This window comes from Phoenix dactylifera, unplaced genomic scaffold (genome assembly GCF_009389715.1).
Source record: "Phoenix dactylifera cultivar Barhee BC4 unplaced genomic scaffold, palm_55x_up_171113_PBpolish2nd_filt_p 000852F, whole genome shotgun sequence".
Lineage (NCBI taxonomy): Eukaryota > Viridiplantae > Streptophyta > Magnoliopsida > Arecales > Arecaceae > Phoenix > Phoenix dactylifera.
Window position 1 is genome coordinate 102501 of NW_024068216.1, and position 14108 is coordinate 116608.

Consider the following 14108-nt stretch of genomic DNA (forward strand, 5'->3'; position numbering starts at 1 on the left):
AAATTTCTAGTGAGATCATTAACGACTCATTTGGTTCATGGAAAAATTTTGCTTTACTAGCAAGTATTTCATAAAAAGTTGATACCTAGGTATAAAAAACACACTTTCCCGAATAGCTTATATTTAGTTACTTTCTTAAAAAAGTTATATAAAATCTTTTATGTCTTTAATAAACTGACTACAAGAAGATAAAAAAAGAGAGGCATAAGCCACTAGAATTAAGAGTATTTCTAAAAAAAAGAATTTTACCTTAGTTTCCATCATAGGAAAATGGGTTTTGCATGCCCCACATGAGTTTCTATTTCTGGTGGAAGGTGGGAAGCTTAGGACTCATTTGGCTCATGAGATTTTTTTTTCTCACTATAATGTTTTTTTAAGAAGTTGATGCCTAGATATGTAATGCCTGAAAAAGCAATTTTTTGCATGTTTGATTGATCATAAAAAAGTGGCACATTATAAAGTGATTTATATTTGATTAAGAATCTACTTTTTTGAAAAAGATATATAAAATACATATTATACTCTTAATAAGGGAAAAGCCTTACTCTATTCTATCTAAAAATTAAAGGGACGTTTTTGGCAAAAAAAAATAACCTCAATTTCCAGCCAGGGGAAATTAAAATTTTTCATATCCCTTGTAGGTTTTTCATTTTCATGAAATATGAAAATCTTACTTCCATGAGAAAGATACCTTCCCGTCCGTCTTTTGAAAACTCCAACCAAATAAAAAATATTTTTTTATTTTTATATTCACCACACTTTTCTTCCTCCTCTTTCCACAAACCCAACAAGTTCTTATTTTCATCAAAATGCTTCTATTCCATCTCTTTCATTTGGAACCTTTAACCAAACATAAGCCACTTTTTCTTCTCGACCACATTTCCCCCTCCTTTTCCGGCAAACAGAACGAGCCCTTAGGGGAATTTGTATTCTTGATGCTGATTATAATTGTGATACTAAAAGAGTTTCAAGGTGGATCCATAAAATTACTTCCACATGAAAAAAAAAAAGAGAAAGAAAATAACCATTCAATCAATTGATTAATATCTATAGTAATACAATCTCCCGTGTGTAAACCTAGGTCTTCATTAGCTTTAATTTAAACTAAAATAAGAAACTTGCATCTAAAATTAAATAAGTATAGGATACCTTGCCACGCTGACAATTCAGGAAACAGGATCAAGGCAAGGGGTTGAGAAATTTGAGCTGCAGCAATGGAGATGACCCTTTGCCACCACCACCTAATCCAAGATAAGAGAGAGTTAAAAATATTCTGTTCTAAGGATTTTGTCGGAACCCGTCACAAGTTCTTATCAGACATGGATGCGGGTTTGATGCAGCTACAACTGGTGATCTTTCATCTTGCAGCCAATGACACGGTGTGCCAGAGTGAAAGAAATCTGTCATGAGGAACTAATAAACACATTTTAGGTCAACAATTTGGATTGTAACCAAATTCAATAGGCTTGGAAAACTAATTCTCTGAGTAGTTAGAATGAAGTTGGGTTTCTTTAATGAATATTAAAGCACCAAAAATCTTTAGAAATATTTCTACGAAAGCACAATATCATGATGAGGTTAAACATTATTATGGTCCTCTTCAATACTTGAGGAGGTCAGAGCCAAGAAACAACAAACTAAAATGGCTTAGAACTGGAACTGCATCTCCTTTGTGTATCCCAAATCATCCAGGTGGGTAGCCATAGCCTTGTTCATGGGAGGTGGGCCACATCTCAAAACCTGCCAATCATAACGTAAGCTCCGAATACCATGCACAAGCTTCTAAAAATCAGGAAATTAGAAACTAATCAAGCAAGAATATTTACAAGATTTCACAACTCTTGTGAGCCTGGTTATAACTATGTGTAAGTTCTTGCTTGTCAATTAGAAAATATTAAAACAGGGTACCTGGATGTCAGGTGCTGGTGCAGGACAATGCGCTTGAATCATTTCCTTTGAAACAAAACCAACACCACCATTCCAATGATCAGGGGGCTGATAAATTAACAAGCACAATCATCAACAGTCAGATAAAAATGTACGCAATAACAAGGATAAAGAAAGACCTAAGAAGCAGAAAGAGGTAAAAGAATTTGAAAGAGTATAACAGAAAGAACAGCCGATGTGCAAGGAATACAATTTATGTTACTCGTAAAACTGTCTTCTATGTTAGTTCATACTAGCAGCAAATCAAGGCATTAAAAGGAAAAAAAACAGAATTAGGTGAAGGGTGGGCACAAAGCACATGATATGAAATTTGATCAATCTGAATGAAGTAGACCTGATTTAACACGTAGTAGATTTTGAAGCGAGTTGGGTAGTTGCTGGCAAGGCCATCAAGTTCTTCCTGTATATATTATCAGTAAATGAAATCAATGGGGTTCTGATAAAAGAAAAATAGACATACTGGCAGTAATTTACCAACTCATATTATTCAGCAATTACAAAAACCTTTTCCGCAGTTAGGAGAATTCATCAACAATATAATTTTTAATTAAGATGATGGTTTAGTTGAAGCTACCTTCAGCAGGATATCTTCATACGTGACATTGGCATAGATAAGATAAACCTCTGTTCTGTCCTTCGGGTTTTCTAGTATTGCCCTTGTAACCTGGCATTTATGTAGAATGAGGAATTGAGGTATACAATTAAAAAATATATAGAAGTTCTTTTAGGTCCAATGATACCACAAAGAAATGCGACTATGGTTCACCTGAAACATTGGAGTTATACCAGATCCTCCAGCTATCATTCCAAATGCTCTGACTTGCCCAGGTTGGTATTTGAAACGGCCCTAGAAGCATAGAAGGCACTATATGTCATCTGATACAATTTTAAGCATGTAAAAAATGTGGGTATGCAGGCGCTAATTTGGCAACTTCTTTTAGGAGATGCATCAAGCCTTTTCATCCAATGCATATGAATACGGTGATCACCCAAGAGAAGCAAGTTAAACACTGAATGATGCTTGACTAACATCTTGTCTAAGATATGACTAAAACAGAATATGAGCCAGACAGCAACAGAGGTACAAGCATTATTTCCTTCCAACAGAACAATGTATATAGCAAGTTTAAGTATTGCTCCCCGATGCATGAACTTAAATCGATAAAACAATAACTTTTTCCCATGCATCAGCCAGTTTTTTAAACACTGCAGCAGAAGCCTAACCACCTTTAGTTTCCCTGGTAAAAAATCAATATCAATTCCCAAATGGCTAATGTTAGGTTCAGAGCTTGCCTTGATTGCTCATATTCGTATCCGAAAAGCAGGCCTCACAAATATCAGACGAGTAAGGTTTGTCATCACGATATCGGACCTCTTACTAGTACCATGCTGGTACAGTATCAGTATGCATGGAACGGGGTCGGTTCAAAGTACTGAGATTCAGTACAGTCCCATACTGAGTCTTGGTTAGGTACCAGTATAGTACAGTATGTCCGGTACGGATCCGTACGCACTAGTACCACAAAGATAAGGCTTATTAGCAGCGTTAGGATAATTATAAACAATTCTCCTGAAATAAAATCAGCATTTCATAATCATTATAGTAGAGGAGGTTTTTTGAGATGTGCTTTAGTTTTGCTACTAGGGTTAATATCTGTGACACAGATGAAACAATATCCTATATCAGTCCTTGCCATATTCCCTCCTATTCTGGACTCATTCACCTTTATAAGTGTCAAAACACAGTTCCATGAGCTTAAATTCCATAACCTATTGACCACCCTATCAGACAATTAAACTTCAAGATCTATGGCAAGTTTCTATCAAGATGCCATGAACAAAATATTGCACCAAATCAAAGTTCAGATTAGTCACAAAATCTTTCCTAAAATTTGATATGTAGGAAGTGCACTTGTTGGCCTCATTAAATTAGCATTGCTCCAGCAAGAGCATTGCATTTTGACTTGAAATAACTTCTCATTATGATTTCCCACAAACCATATAACAAATGAAATGAGGAATACATCTTTCCCAAAGGGTTAATGGACCTTAGAAAATTGCCAAAATTGATTATAATGTCATCAATCTCTCTTTTAAGCAACATATTCCAATGAAGCATTTGTTTTAGCAGAATCTTCTGTTCAACTCTTTCAGGGCATTACCGTTATTTATTAAAGATTGGGAAATGCTATTCGCCACTCTACAAAATGTTTGCACATGGCTTGAAGAATGCCATGAATAAAATGAGTTATACAAAACAAAGAAAACTATACCCGCATGTGCGACCAAGGAACTCATAGTTTTAGTTATTGGATCCAGAATTGGATCTGCATAGATCCAACATAAATTTAACCAGTCGCCATCTTATCCAGCACTAACCAGTACATCCTTGTAAAACAATCACTACAAGGAAAAAAACATTCAAAATAAATGCATAAGGATTTTTCTTATGAGAGCGCATAGGATTTCATGGTGGTTAAATATTCTTGGTTCAGCAGCTTGACTGAAGCATAATCATGCAATGCTTCGCAATTGCCTAATAAATTGCATAGTAACAGAGCAACAGTTTCATTTATGCCTTTATAAATCAGTTGGCGTACTGTGTAGCATTCGGTAAAATAAGCTTTTAAAAAATAAAAATAAAAAATTCTCAATAATGTGATAGAAAACTATGCTGCATTAGGATCAATTCTAAAAGGCAATACCATGGAAGAATCCACTAAATATCATCTAAAGGTGCAACCATGGGGAGCATATGGTCATCTGGTTAAGATTGACCTTTCTGATTCATTTAGAAAAATTATTGAATATCATTTAACATTAAAGAGTCTCATGTAAGTCTTATTTCACTATTTCATACCCTTATGGGCAGGGAGCAAGGATAAAACTAGATGAGCTCAAAAGCAAAATGCTAAATTTTATAGGAGAATGAAGGATGGTGCTGGAAGTAGAAAAGAAGAAATAAAATGTAAGCATGAGAAAAAAATTTTGAAGATGAAAAATTTCAAAGTGCCAAAGATGTACAAATATGAATACTTTTGCATGAAAAAAGCATTAAGGCATTCACAATTTGTGGGATTTGTTTCAGAATGGAAATGGTCAATATCCCTGAGTCCACCTCAAGAAGGGACTAAGGATTATGTTAGTAGTTATATAGTGTTTCAGGTACATATAAAACAACTAGCTTCAGACAAACTTTTTTATTTGAAACTGCACAACATCGGTAGATACATGATATTATGTTAGTCTTTGCTACAAACTTACTTTTGTCTTTATTATCTTCTTTCTCCCCTCACATTTCTCTATTTAAAGTTTTTTCCTATTTTTTGCATCTTTAACCATAAGATATGTACTCCAAGAAAACTTGCTTGGAAGACTAACAGCAAACAAGAACTAGCAAATAAAATGATCATCCACAATAAAATAAAATAAATAAAAGTACAACAAAACAAAAAGAGAGGGAAGGGGGCGTAAAAGTGTTGATTACATATTCACATCTCCCTCCCTCATATCTCTTTGTTCCCCTTGGTTGGATGTGATCTACTACCTCCAAATTTCTTACAGTCTAAAAATCATGTGATTTCAAGACTCTAGCCTATGCATCAAATGGAGAAAAACAGACAGTTCATCAAATTATTTAAATTATACGTTCTGACCACTTGATGCATTAGCTAGAAGTCTCCAAATCCCATGATTTTTTGTCTATAGATAGTTTAGAAGTAGTAGATCATATCTAACAACTCAGATCATCGATATCAGACTCCCATCTTCCACTTTCACCTGATCAAATTCGACTTGAAATCTAGTTGACCATATCTTAGTCTTCCTATAGGAATGAATGCAAGCATGTACTATATATCCACATATGTATGCATGTATGCATGAATGCATGAATGCCTCTATGCTGGCATGTATGTATATGCATAAGATGGACTTTGCTCTGACTAGTCCAATTAAATATAATTATAAACAGTCAAAACATCAAGTGACTACATTAGAAGCATTAGGATATGTACTTATGAGTAAGAGTCATATATAAAATTACAAATATTATCATGAACTCATAAGAAATAAACTTTTAATATAAGTGATAGATGATATTTATCAAAAATCAATATGCTCTTCAGGACAAAAAAATTGCCAATATGGTTGCCTTCCTTCTTTTAAGACTGATACATAGGGTCTAAGATTAGAGAATGCATGGATTTCAATGTAACAAAAGATGAAAAGCAAAGAGAGGTGATCAAGAAGGAAATAAAAAGGCATACCAAATGGGTGATCAAATTCGACATATAGGAGGCAAGTTTCTGGTTCATATGGGACACCATGCCCTTATCAGGTTTGATAATTAGGAGTACTCTTATTGTGTCACAAATTCAGAATAGTTCACGATATGATTGACTAAAACATAATAAAATGCCAATAGAGTTGTTTAAGGAAAATAGACAAAAAAGTTAGTAGATTAGTTAGAGCAAACAAGTAGATGTAAATAGGGGGAGCATGTATGCGTGCACATGTATGCTTTTGCAGTATACTGATAGTCAACCGACATGCAAAAGCAAAAGCAATGATTGTTATTATGTTGATTTTGTTATCAAACAAAAAGGAAGAATATACAAGGAAACTAGCTGTATAATTGCTGGCACTGAATAGGGAGGGTTACTTATGTACACTTGATGTACCACAAGTTTATAGGGATTACATAGTTATACCCAATGATTATCTAACAACTAGGCCATCTTCAGGGGCATGTTTTCAAGCTAAGGCTACCTATGTAAACAAATAATGAAGTTTTCCATATAAGAATAGTTATAATGAGTCAAAAGCAGAAGTCCACAAAAGAAGACAAATTGCACAAATTTTGTGGCAATCCACTTCAAAAGTGTCATTACAATTGTCACCTACCAGCGTAACAAGAAATTCTGATACAGGCTACCCTAATGGATTTAACATCTCAAGTAGCAAGAAAAGCACTTGTGCGCAAGTTGTTTGCTCGTGGAGACAATAAGGGTCAAAATCGATATCTGGCGCAACTGGGAAGCTACAATAAAGTGTTTGATGGACCTAAAAGGCCAGATAAAGGCAAAAATATGTCCTCAATGATAAAATACATTAATATAACAGAAAGCCGTCTTATTATAATTAGATCAAGTTGAACACAAAGGCAACCAATGGATCAACGTTCATTAAAATCACACCAAGAATATAAGAATTTTTTGATTCCTTTAACATCATAATGTGATAAATCACTATCTGCATAACTTGCTCACAGATACAATACATATAAATCCATGCCATGCACCACTGAATATTCATATGAATTTTGATGTATCCAACCAGTCAAAGTATACCGTGCGAATAATGAACTGAAAAAAAAAGTGCAAGTACGACAATAAAATATTTGAGAAAAATTGTGTTAGTGCAGAGCAAGATAAGCTTCTGCAGGTTCACAAATAAAATCTGTCTCCATTTTTCCCGAGTTAATCTAAGTTTGATAGTATCAGAATGTTAGAACAAAAAAAAAAAAAAAACAATAACAATACCAGTCTACTCTCTTAATTTTAATATATAACTAAGGCATCCAACATAATTCACTCAAATTTATTTTTAAAAAATAGTTTAACATCATGGTTGCATAAAGGAATTAATTTGATCTATTGCAACAGGAATCACCCCATGACAGAGTGCTCTTGATGTTGTAAAATGTCGTGTTAACACATGTATTTTGCAGAAGAAAACAAGAATGAATACCTTAGGTCCCTTCACAGACAAGCAATCTCCAACTCGCATTTCACGGAAATGATGAGACATTCTTCCTTGAGGATACATCTACACAATAATGAAAAGGAGAAGTCAGCAAAACTGAATGTTGCTAGATGATCCTGGTGCTGTTATTCTTGGGCAAAAAATGATAAAGAATTTTGAAACACCAATTAATGTACTGGAAAGGTTTATATTAAAAGAATAAGTGCTTTAAAGTTCAATCAGCACAAGATATGCCACATTAACATGCATACCTTTATAACAAGTTCAAAGTGCCCAAGATCAGAGTCCAGAGTAGTTGGTGTATATGGTTTGATAACTTCTTCATCAAGACTGTCCTTTCCCCTATTAGAAGCAATGATAGAATTTTAAGTACAATGAGAAAAATCACTCGAGCGAATTCAAAATGCAGTAGTGAGATGGGTGCGAATGGCAAGCATGTAAACAAAATGAACCAACCTGCAACTGATATGTTGTCCAATAGGAAGACCCAGGACAGAAGTAGGTGTAGGAAGAGTGAATCGAAACTTGGCCACATTATGACTCAGCTGCTTTTTCTCCACGAGTTTGAAATCCTTGAAGTTTTCAGGGTCCAAGCAACCTGGAAAAAGAAAACCATCCAAATGAGCATTATTTTCGATAAAACTTTTCTTCCTAACTGTGAGGACCCGTGCGGGTGTGTGTTTAATCCCACATCGGTTATTCGCTGGGTAGATCTTGGGTACTTATACAGGATCAAGGAACCCAAATAATACCTTCCGGCTAGCCATTTTGGGTGAGATCCTGGGTTGTTAGAAATGGTATCAGAGCGGACCCGGCTCATAACCTATGTGGACTAGGGGACACTGCAGCACGGATCTATTGGGGCTGACCACGGGCCAATCGTGGTGTTTGTGATTAGATTTGAATAGATATGAACCCTTAAGCCTGACGAGGACGTCAGGACTTGAACGGGGGGAGTATGTGAGGATCCGTGCGGGCGTGTGTTTAGTCCCACATCGGTTATTCGCTGGGTAGATCTTGGGTACTTATACAGGATCAAGGAACCCAAATAATACCTTCCGGCTAGCCATTTTGGGTGAGGTCCTGGGTTGTTACAAATGGTATCAGAGCGAACCCGGCTCATAACCTATGTGGACTAGGGGACACTGCAGCACGGATCTATTGGGGTTGACCACGGGCCAATCGTGGTGTTTGTGATTAGATTTGAATAGATATGAACCCTTAGCCTGACGAGGACGTCAGGGCTTGAACGGGGGGAGTATGTGAGGACCCGTGCGGGTGTGTGTTTAATCCCACATCGGTTATTCGCTGGGTAGATCTTGGGTACTTATACAGGATCAAGGAACCCAAATAATACCTTCCGGCTAGCCATTAAAGGTATTATTTGGGTTCCTTGATCCTGTATAAGTACCCAAGATCTACCCAGCGAATAACCGATGTGGGACTAAACACACGCCCGCACGGATCCTCACACTAACAATCAATGGACCATCATTACAATTCACTTTCCAGTCACCTACTATTCTAAAGAATAAAACATAAAGCCTTCATATTGTATAATAAAGATGCGAAAGATGTAATCTTCAAGCAGACAACCACAGAACAGTAATCTACTTCAATAAGCTTCATTTCCCAAATCTAAGAATTGCTTAATCAAACAAACAAACAGAAAACGTTAGAGTTGAATCATTTCATGAGGACGAGGCATGATCTAGTGATTTTCAACAGCACTTGGCGATCCACCGTTCCACAGATAGATAAAACCACCATTCAGCATCCAGAAAACCCTCGAACAAATGCATATGACAAGACAGTCACAACCACCCCAATAGGAACAGAAACAAGATGCTTTTTATCTACAATCAACGTTCAGTTCCAGGATTTAAAGATCAAAACAGAGTCTTTGAATAAATAGAAGCCACACACAAAGACATAAATCGGGAAAAATCGCAACTTGTAAAGAAACTCAAAGTGAAATAACAAATCCAAACTCTCGAGGGCCGGCCCGTACCCTTGGGTTTCTTAGTGAGGTAGAGGTAGGCGGCGCCGGCGGCGATGGCTACCACGGCGACGGCGATCCCGGCGATCTCCACGCTCTGGGACTGTGACGACTCCATCATGGAACACTCTCCCACGCTCTTCTCCACTCCTCTCGTTCTGCTTTTGTTCTACCGTCGCTGCGACGGCGTTGGGTTGGGTGGAAAGGAGAGAAGGGATGGTGAGAAGTACACAAAGATTCTGGTCTGGTCTCGGGGTTTGGTGCGTGCAGTTGAAGGGACTTTTCCCTCACCTACCACTTCTAAAATTTCGAAAAAGGGACCGACAAATTGAACCCTATATATTGTGGAGGGTAACTTGTGTGGTGATAAGATGTGGCATTTCGGTGGGCCAGGCAAGTTTGTTTGATTTTGGTGCATTCGTTAGGTATCTTTTTGGTGCAAGGACGAAGAGGATCTACGGTGGGAAACCCTTTCAACGGCTCACCGTAGCTGTGATGGTTGGTCAACAATGGATGCGTTGGGCAAGAGGGGATTGTTTTCTTCTGAACTTAACGGCTTTTACATTAGCCTCTCTCTTCCTGACTTTGATTTTTATTTTTTAAAACTTTGTAAAAATATAATATTTTTTATAAAAATTAGTTAATTATTGATTTTGCAGGTTTTTGTGATTTTTTTTGAATCATTATATCTTTGCCCTCGTAATTTGATATAAAAACTAGTAAAAATAGACATGCATATGCGCAATAAATCATTAATCAATTAAGTTTAGAATTTAAATAAAATAAAGTAATGTTCTTCCAAGTAGAGCATAATCTCATAAATGGATATGGGATCAAGAAAGCAAGAAAATTGGAGTTCGACTAGATTGCGAGCAGAGTTATAAGAGAAGAAGATCAGTTGGATTGGAATGAACAAGGCAGAGGGAAGCAATCCTCAAGTAGGTCAGGAGACGATCGCCACATTTGAGATTAGACATAAGTTAGGATATGGTCACAATTTACTAATAAATTTTGTAGTATATACGACTATTGAACATAAGAGAGGTCGGCTGTATTAGATGGAGGGAGAATGGAATTTTTGGTATTCAGTATAAATGGAGAAGATCAAGATTCAATGTTTAGAATTATTTTTAGATAGAAATTATTTCTACTTTTATATATAGTATAGATATTTTCTAAGTACACACTGACTTATTGTATGTCTAAATATATTATCAATATAAATGCATTCACTTCGTGGTGACGGCTTTTGGGCGCAAAAGTTCAAAGCAAATCATTTGTGAGAAATAATTTTAAGCCTTTTTTTTATGAACTATCTATTATGCATGTGCACATGAACATGGCTGCAAAGAAACTTAAATTCAAAATAATAAATATAAAATTATTCCACTAAATATATGAAATGGAACAAGGTCATCTCGTTTCAAGTCTGAATTAGTTTATTAAATCCTTTGTACCTATAGTTGTTAAGATTAAGCTTTTTTTATAAATTATTCTAACCAATTTTAGCTAGGAAAGATACCTAATTTATTTAGACCGATGATATAACCGATTTATGAAATATATCCTACATATGTGGGCTTGGCTAATAGATAAAAAGAGCTAAGAATGAGGCATTCATCGAAGCCATTGTTCTCGCATCTTGAACAGTCTTGGAGTAAGAGAACCCATTCAATCTTTTTAGTACCCATTCAGCTTCATGAGGATTGGAGCTGGGTATAGGTTAGAAAGGTGAGGTTAGTCCCTTCTGATCTATATCACTTTAAAAACATTCTTAAGCCGTTAGTAATTGAAATCTACTAAATTGAAATTCTCATAATCTCTAAGGTAGGTATTAGTGCATGCTATAAACAATTGAAGGCCAGTTAGGATGATTCGGTTGAAAAATTTATAAAATTCATGGGTCCGACTAGCACAACCAACAAAATCATAAGATTATAAGATAGGCAAGACCTATGTTCATAAATACCTAGGAGTGATTTTAGAGTGGGCGAGTCCGAATCTCATAGGGAGAGAAAAAAAAAAGCATCATTAGATTATAATTTGTGCTATATCTATATTCATAAATATCTAAAAATGACTTTGGAGTAAGCTGACCCAAATCTCATAAGAAGAGAAAAAAAAATCTCTTCCTACAGAATTTGGCTCGGTGTATCTTAAAGTTACTTCTAGTTATTTATAAATATAGGCCTAGTCTAATATGTAATTTAATGATTTTGCTGATTGTATAACCTACAAATTTCTGAGTTGCATACTTTTTCGAGAGAGAAAAAAAAACAACCAAGTTGTATAATTGATCAAGAGGATTTAGCATCCAAAACATCAGGTAATTATATTTATTGGTAAATGAAAATTAGTGGGAGGTTATTCTCCAAAAAGAAAATCGGTGGTAGGTTGGTGCAGGCCGCCTCTCTACTGAAACGGGATTAGGTAGGCGGCAAGCTCTGGTTATGATATTTACGGATTTTTCTTTTAAAGTCGTGGGTTTCTTATTCTACACGCACTCGCTTTTGAGCCCGCAGATGTGAAGTGTGAACCAACCGCAGTCTTATAGTTGATCTCGCGGGTCCGCAAACTTAGAGACTTGGGTCCATGTCTTACGTTAGCTCATCTAATAATCTGTCCCTTTCCATACCACGGCTGGAATAATATAATATAAATAATAGTCAGACGTCACACGCCAGTCATCCTCCTACGTTAGACGACTTGGTGGCTTGGCGGGGTCTCCGGCGAGCAGGCCCAGGCTGCCGGCGGCGCCGCGTCGGGCTAAGAAGGAGAGGGAGATGGAAGTAGAAGGGGCAGCGCGCCGCGGTGAACGGCGGAGGTTGGGATTTTGGGGGGAGGGGGAGGCCGGGGAAGCTGCTTCTCCGAGGCCATGGAAGAAAGCTCAATGACCCAGCGCTCAGCTGCGACCACGGTTTTACGCACGCTAACAATCGGGAACTAGGCTCCGCCAGTGGTTTTACTCAACCGGCGACCAGCACCTGGTTTGGAAATTTCTTTGTCTTATTAAGGGAGGCCCACGGCCACCCGGCTATTATTAATGATCAGGCCCACAGCACCGAGTTTTGGAAATGTTAAACATGCTTTCGTCACCCTTGCGAAGAAAAGAATTAGGGTTAGATAAGATTATAGCTAAGATTATAGAAGAAAAGAAAATGATGCTCTTGAACCATTCCATTATTGACCAATTAAACTCCGCATGATGCTGTCACGCCCCGAGCCCGAGGCGCGGCAGACGCCGCACGCCCACACGGCGGACCGCACAGGCGTGCAAGGCAGCAGATCATATCAAAGCAGATACAGCTATTCAAAGATGACATAATTATTTAAATTGTTCAAAAGCAGACTTACAAAATTTCAAAATAGCATATGCCAACATAATTCAAATGTCCAAACTAAACTAACTAAAATGTCAATAACTGAAGAATCATCGGAAACTATAACGCACTCCCCAATCCCGTGCGATCAAGCCTCTGGATCTGAAAAATAGAGAAAATAGAATAATGAGCTACACTAGCCCAGTAAGCAACAAAATACCCTAAAGTGGGGTCAGAGCATATCAGATCAAAATACAGGGTAATGTCTGGAATAAATCATAAATAACATCGTTTTGTTGTTTTCAAAACTTATTATCATTTTTCTAAAAATATGATATCAGAATCTCAACATGATAGGCTACGGCCACGTAACCCAGTGGCATGGGTTGCACAAAGTGCCAAATCCACTATTTTTATCCACCGATGGCAGCCGGTGTTGCACAAAAGTGCCAAATCCACTATATTTACCCACCGATGGCAGCCGGTGTCCAGAAACCACTATTTTAATCACCGGTGGCGCGGTGTCGAAACCGGTTCCTCACAGATTACAAGTCGACAGGTCCAACGTATAATCCCCATTGGCGGGGCCAGAACAGAACAGAACAGATCATAGCCATGCTGAGAATACATATATAAAAACAGATTTCATAAATTTTCCAGTCATAGTTTACGGATTTCAAAGCATAATTTTCAAAAATTTAACATGCCAGACCCATTTTACTAAATACAAAATATATTTCAGAATTTAATCTATTTATCAAATAATTTAGAAATCACACTCGAAGTATTAAGTTACTTACCTCTTCTCGCTTGAGTCCTACTTCAGGTAGACGGATCAGGTTCACCTGTTAAAGTTTAATTAATTTCTTGTTAATTTCAGACTAAGCAATATTCAAAAATAATACTATTGGACATGGCCCAACAGAGCCCAAAGTTGGCCCATAATGGGCACGGCCTGATAGGGCCCATATCGGACTCGGCCCAATGGGCCCGCATAGACTCGGCTAAATAGGGCCCCCAAGGTTGGCTTCTAATTGGTCCATTTATTGGCCAAATGGGTTCGGGCTTCGGGTTCC

The 14108-nt window shown here is 37.1% G+C and overlaps 1 protein-coding gene across 1 annotated transcript; it reads right to left on the reverse strand.

The window, feature by feature from the left end:
* Positions 1–1487: 1487 nt before the first annotated feature.
* Positions 1488–9954, reverse strand: LOC103720246 (NADH--cytochrome b5 reductase 1-like). The gene is made up of 9 exons (XM_008809857.4): positions 9725–9954; positions 8170–8311; positions 7965–8055; positions 7699–7776; positions 2714–2794; positions 2522–2611; positions 2282–2347; positions 1909–1995; positions 1488–1740 (listed from the first exon to the last, which is right to left on the reverse strand). The coding sequence occupies exons 1-9, from the start codon at positions 9831–9833 to the stop codon at positions 1648–1650; spliced, it is 837 nt and encodes a 278-aa protein (XP_008808079.1). The 5' UTR covers positions 9834–9954; the 3' UTR covers positions 1488–1647.
* Between the last annotated feature and the right edge of the window lie 4154 nt (positions 9955–14108).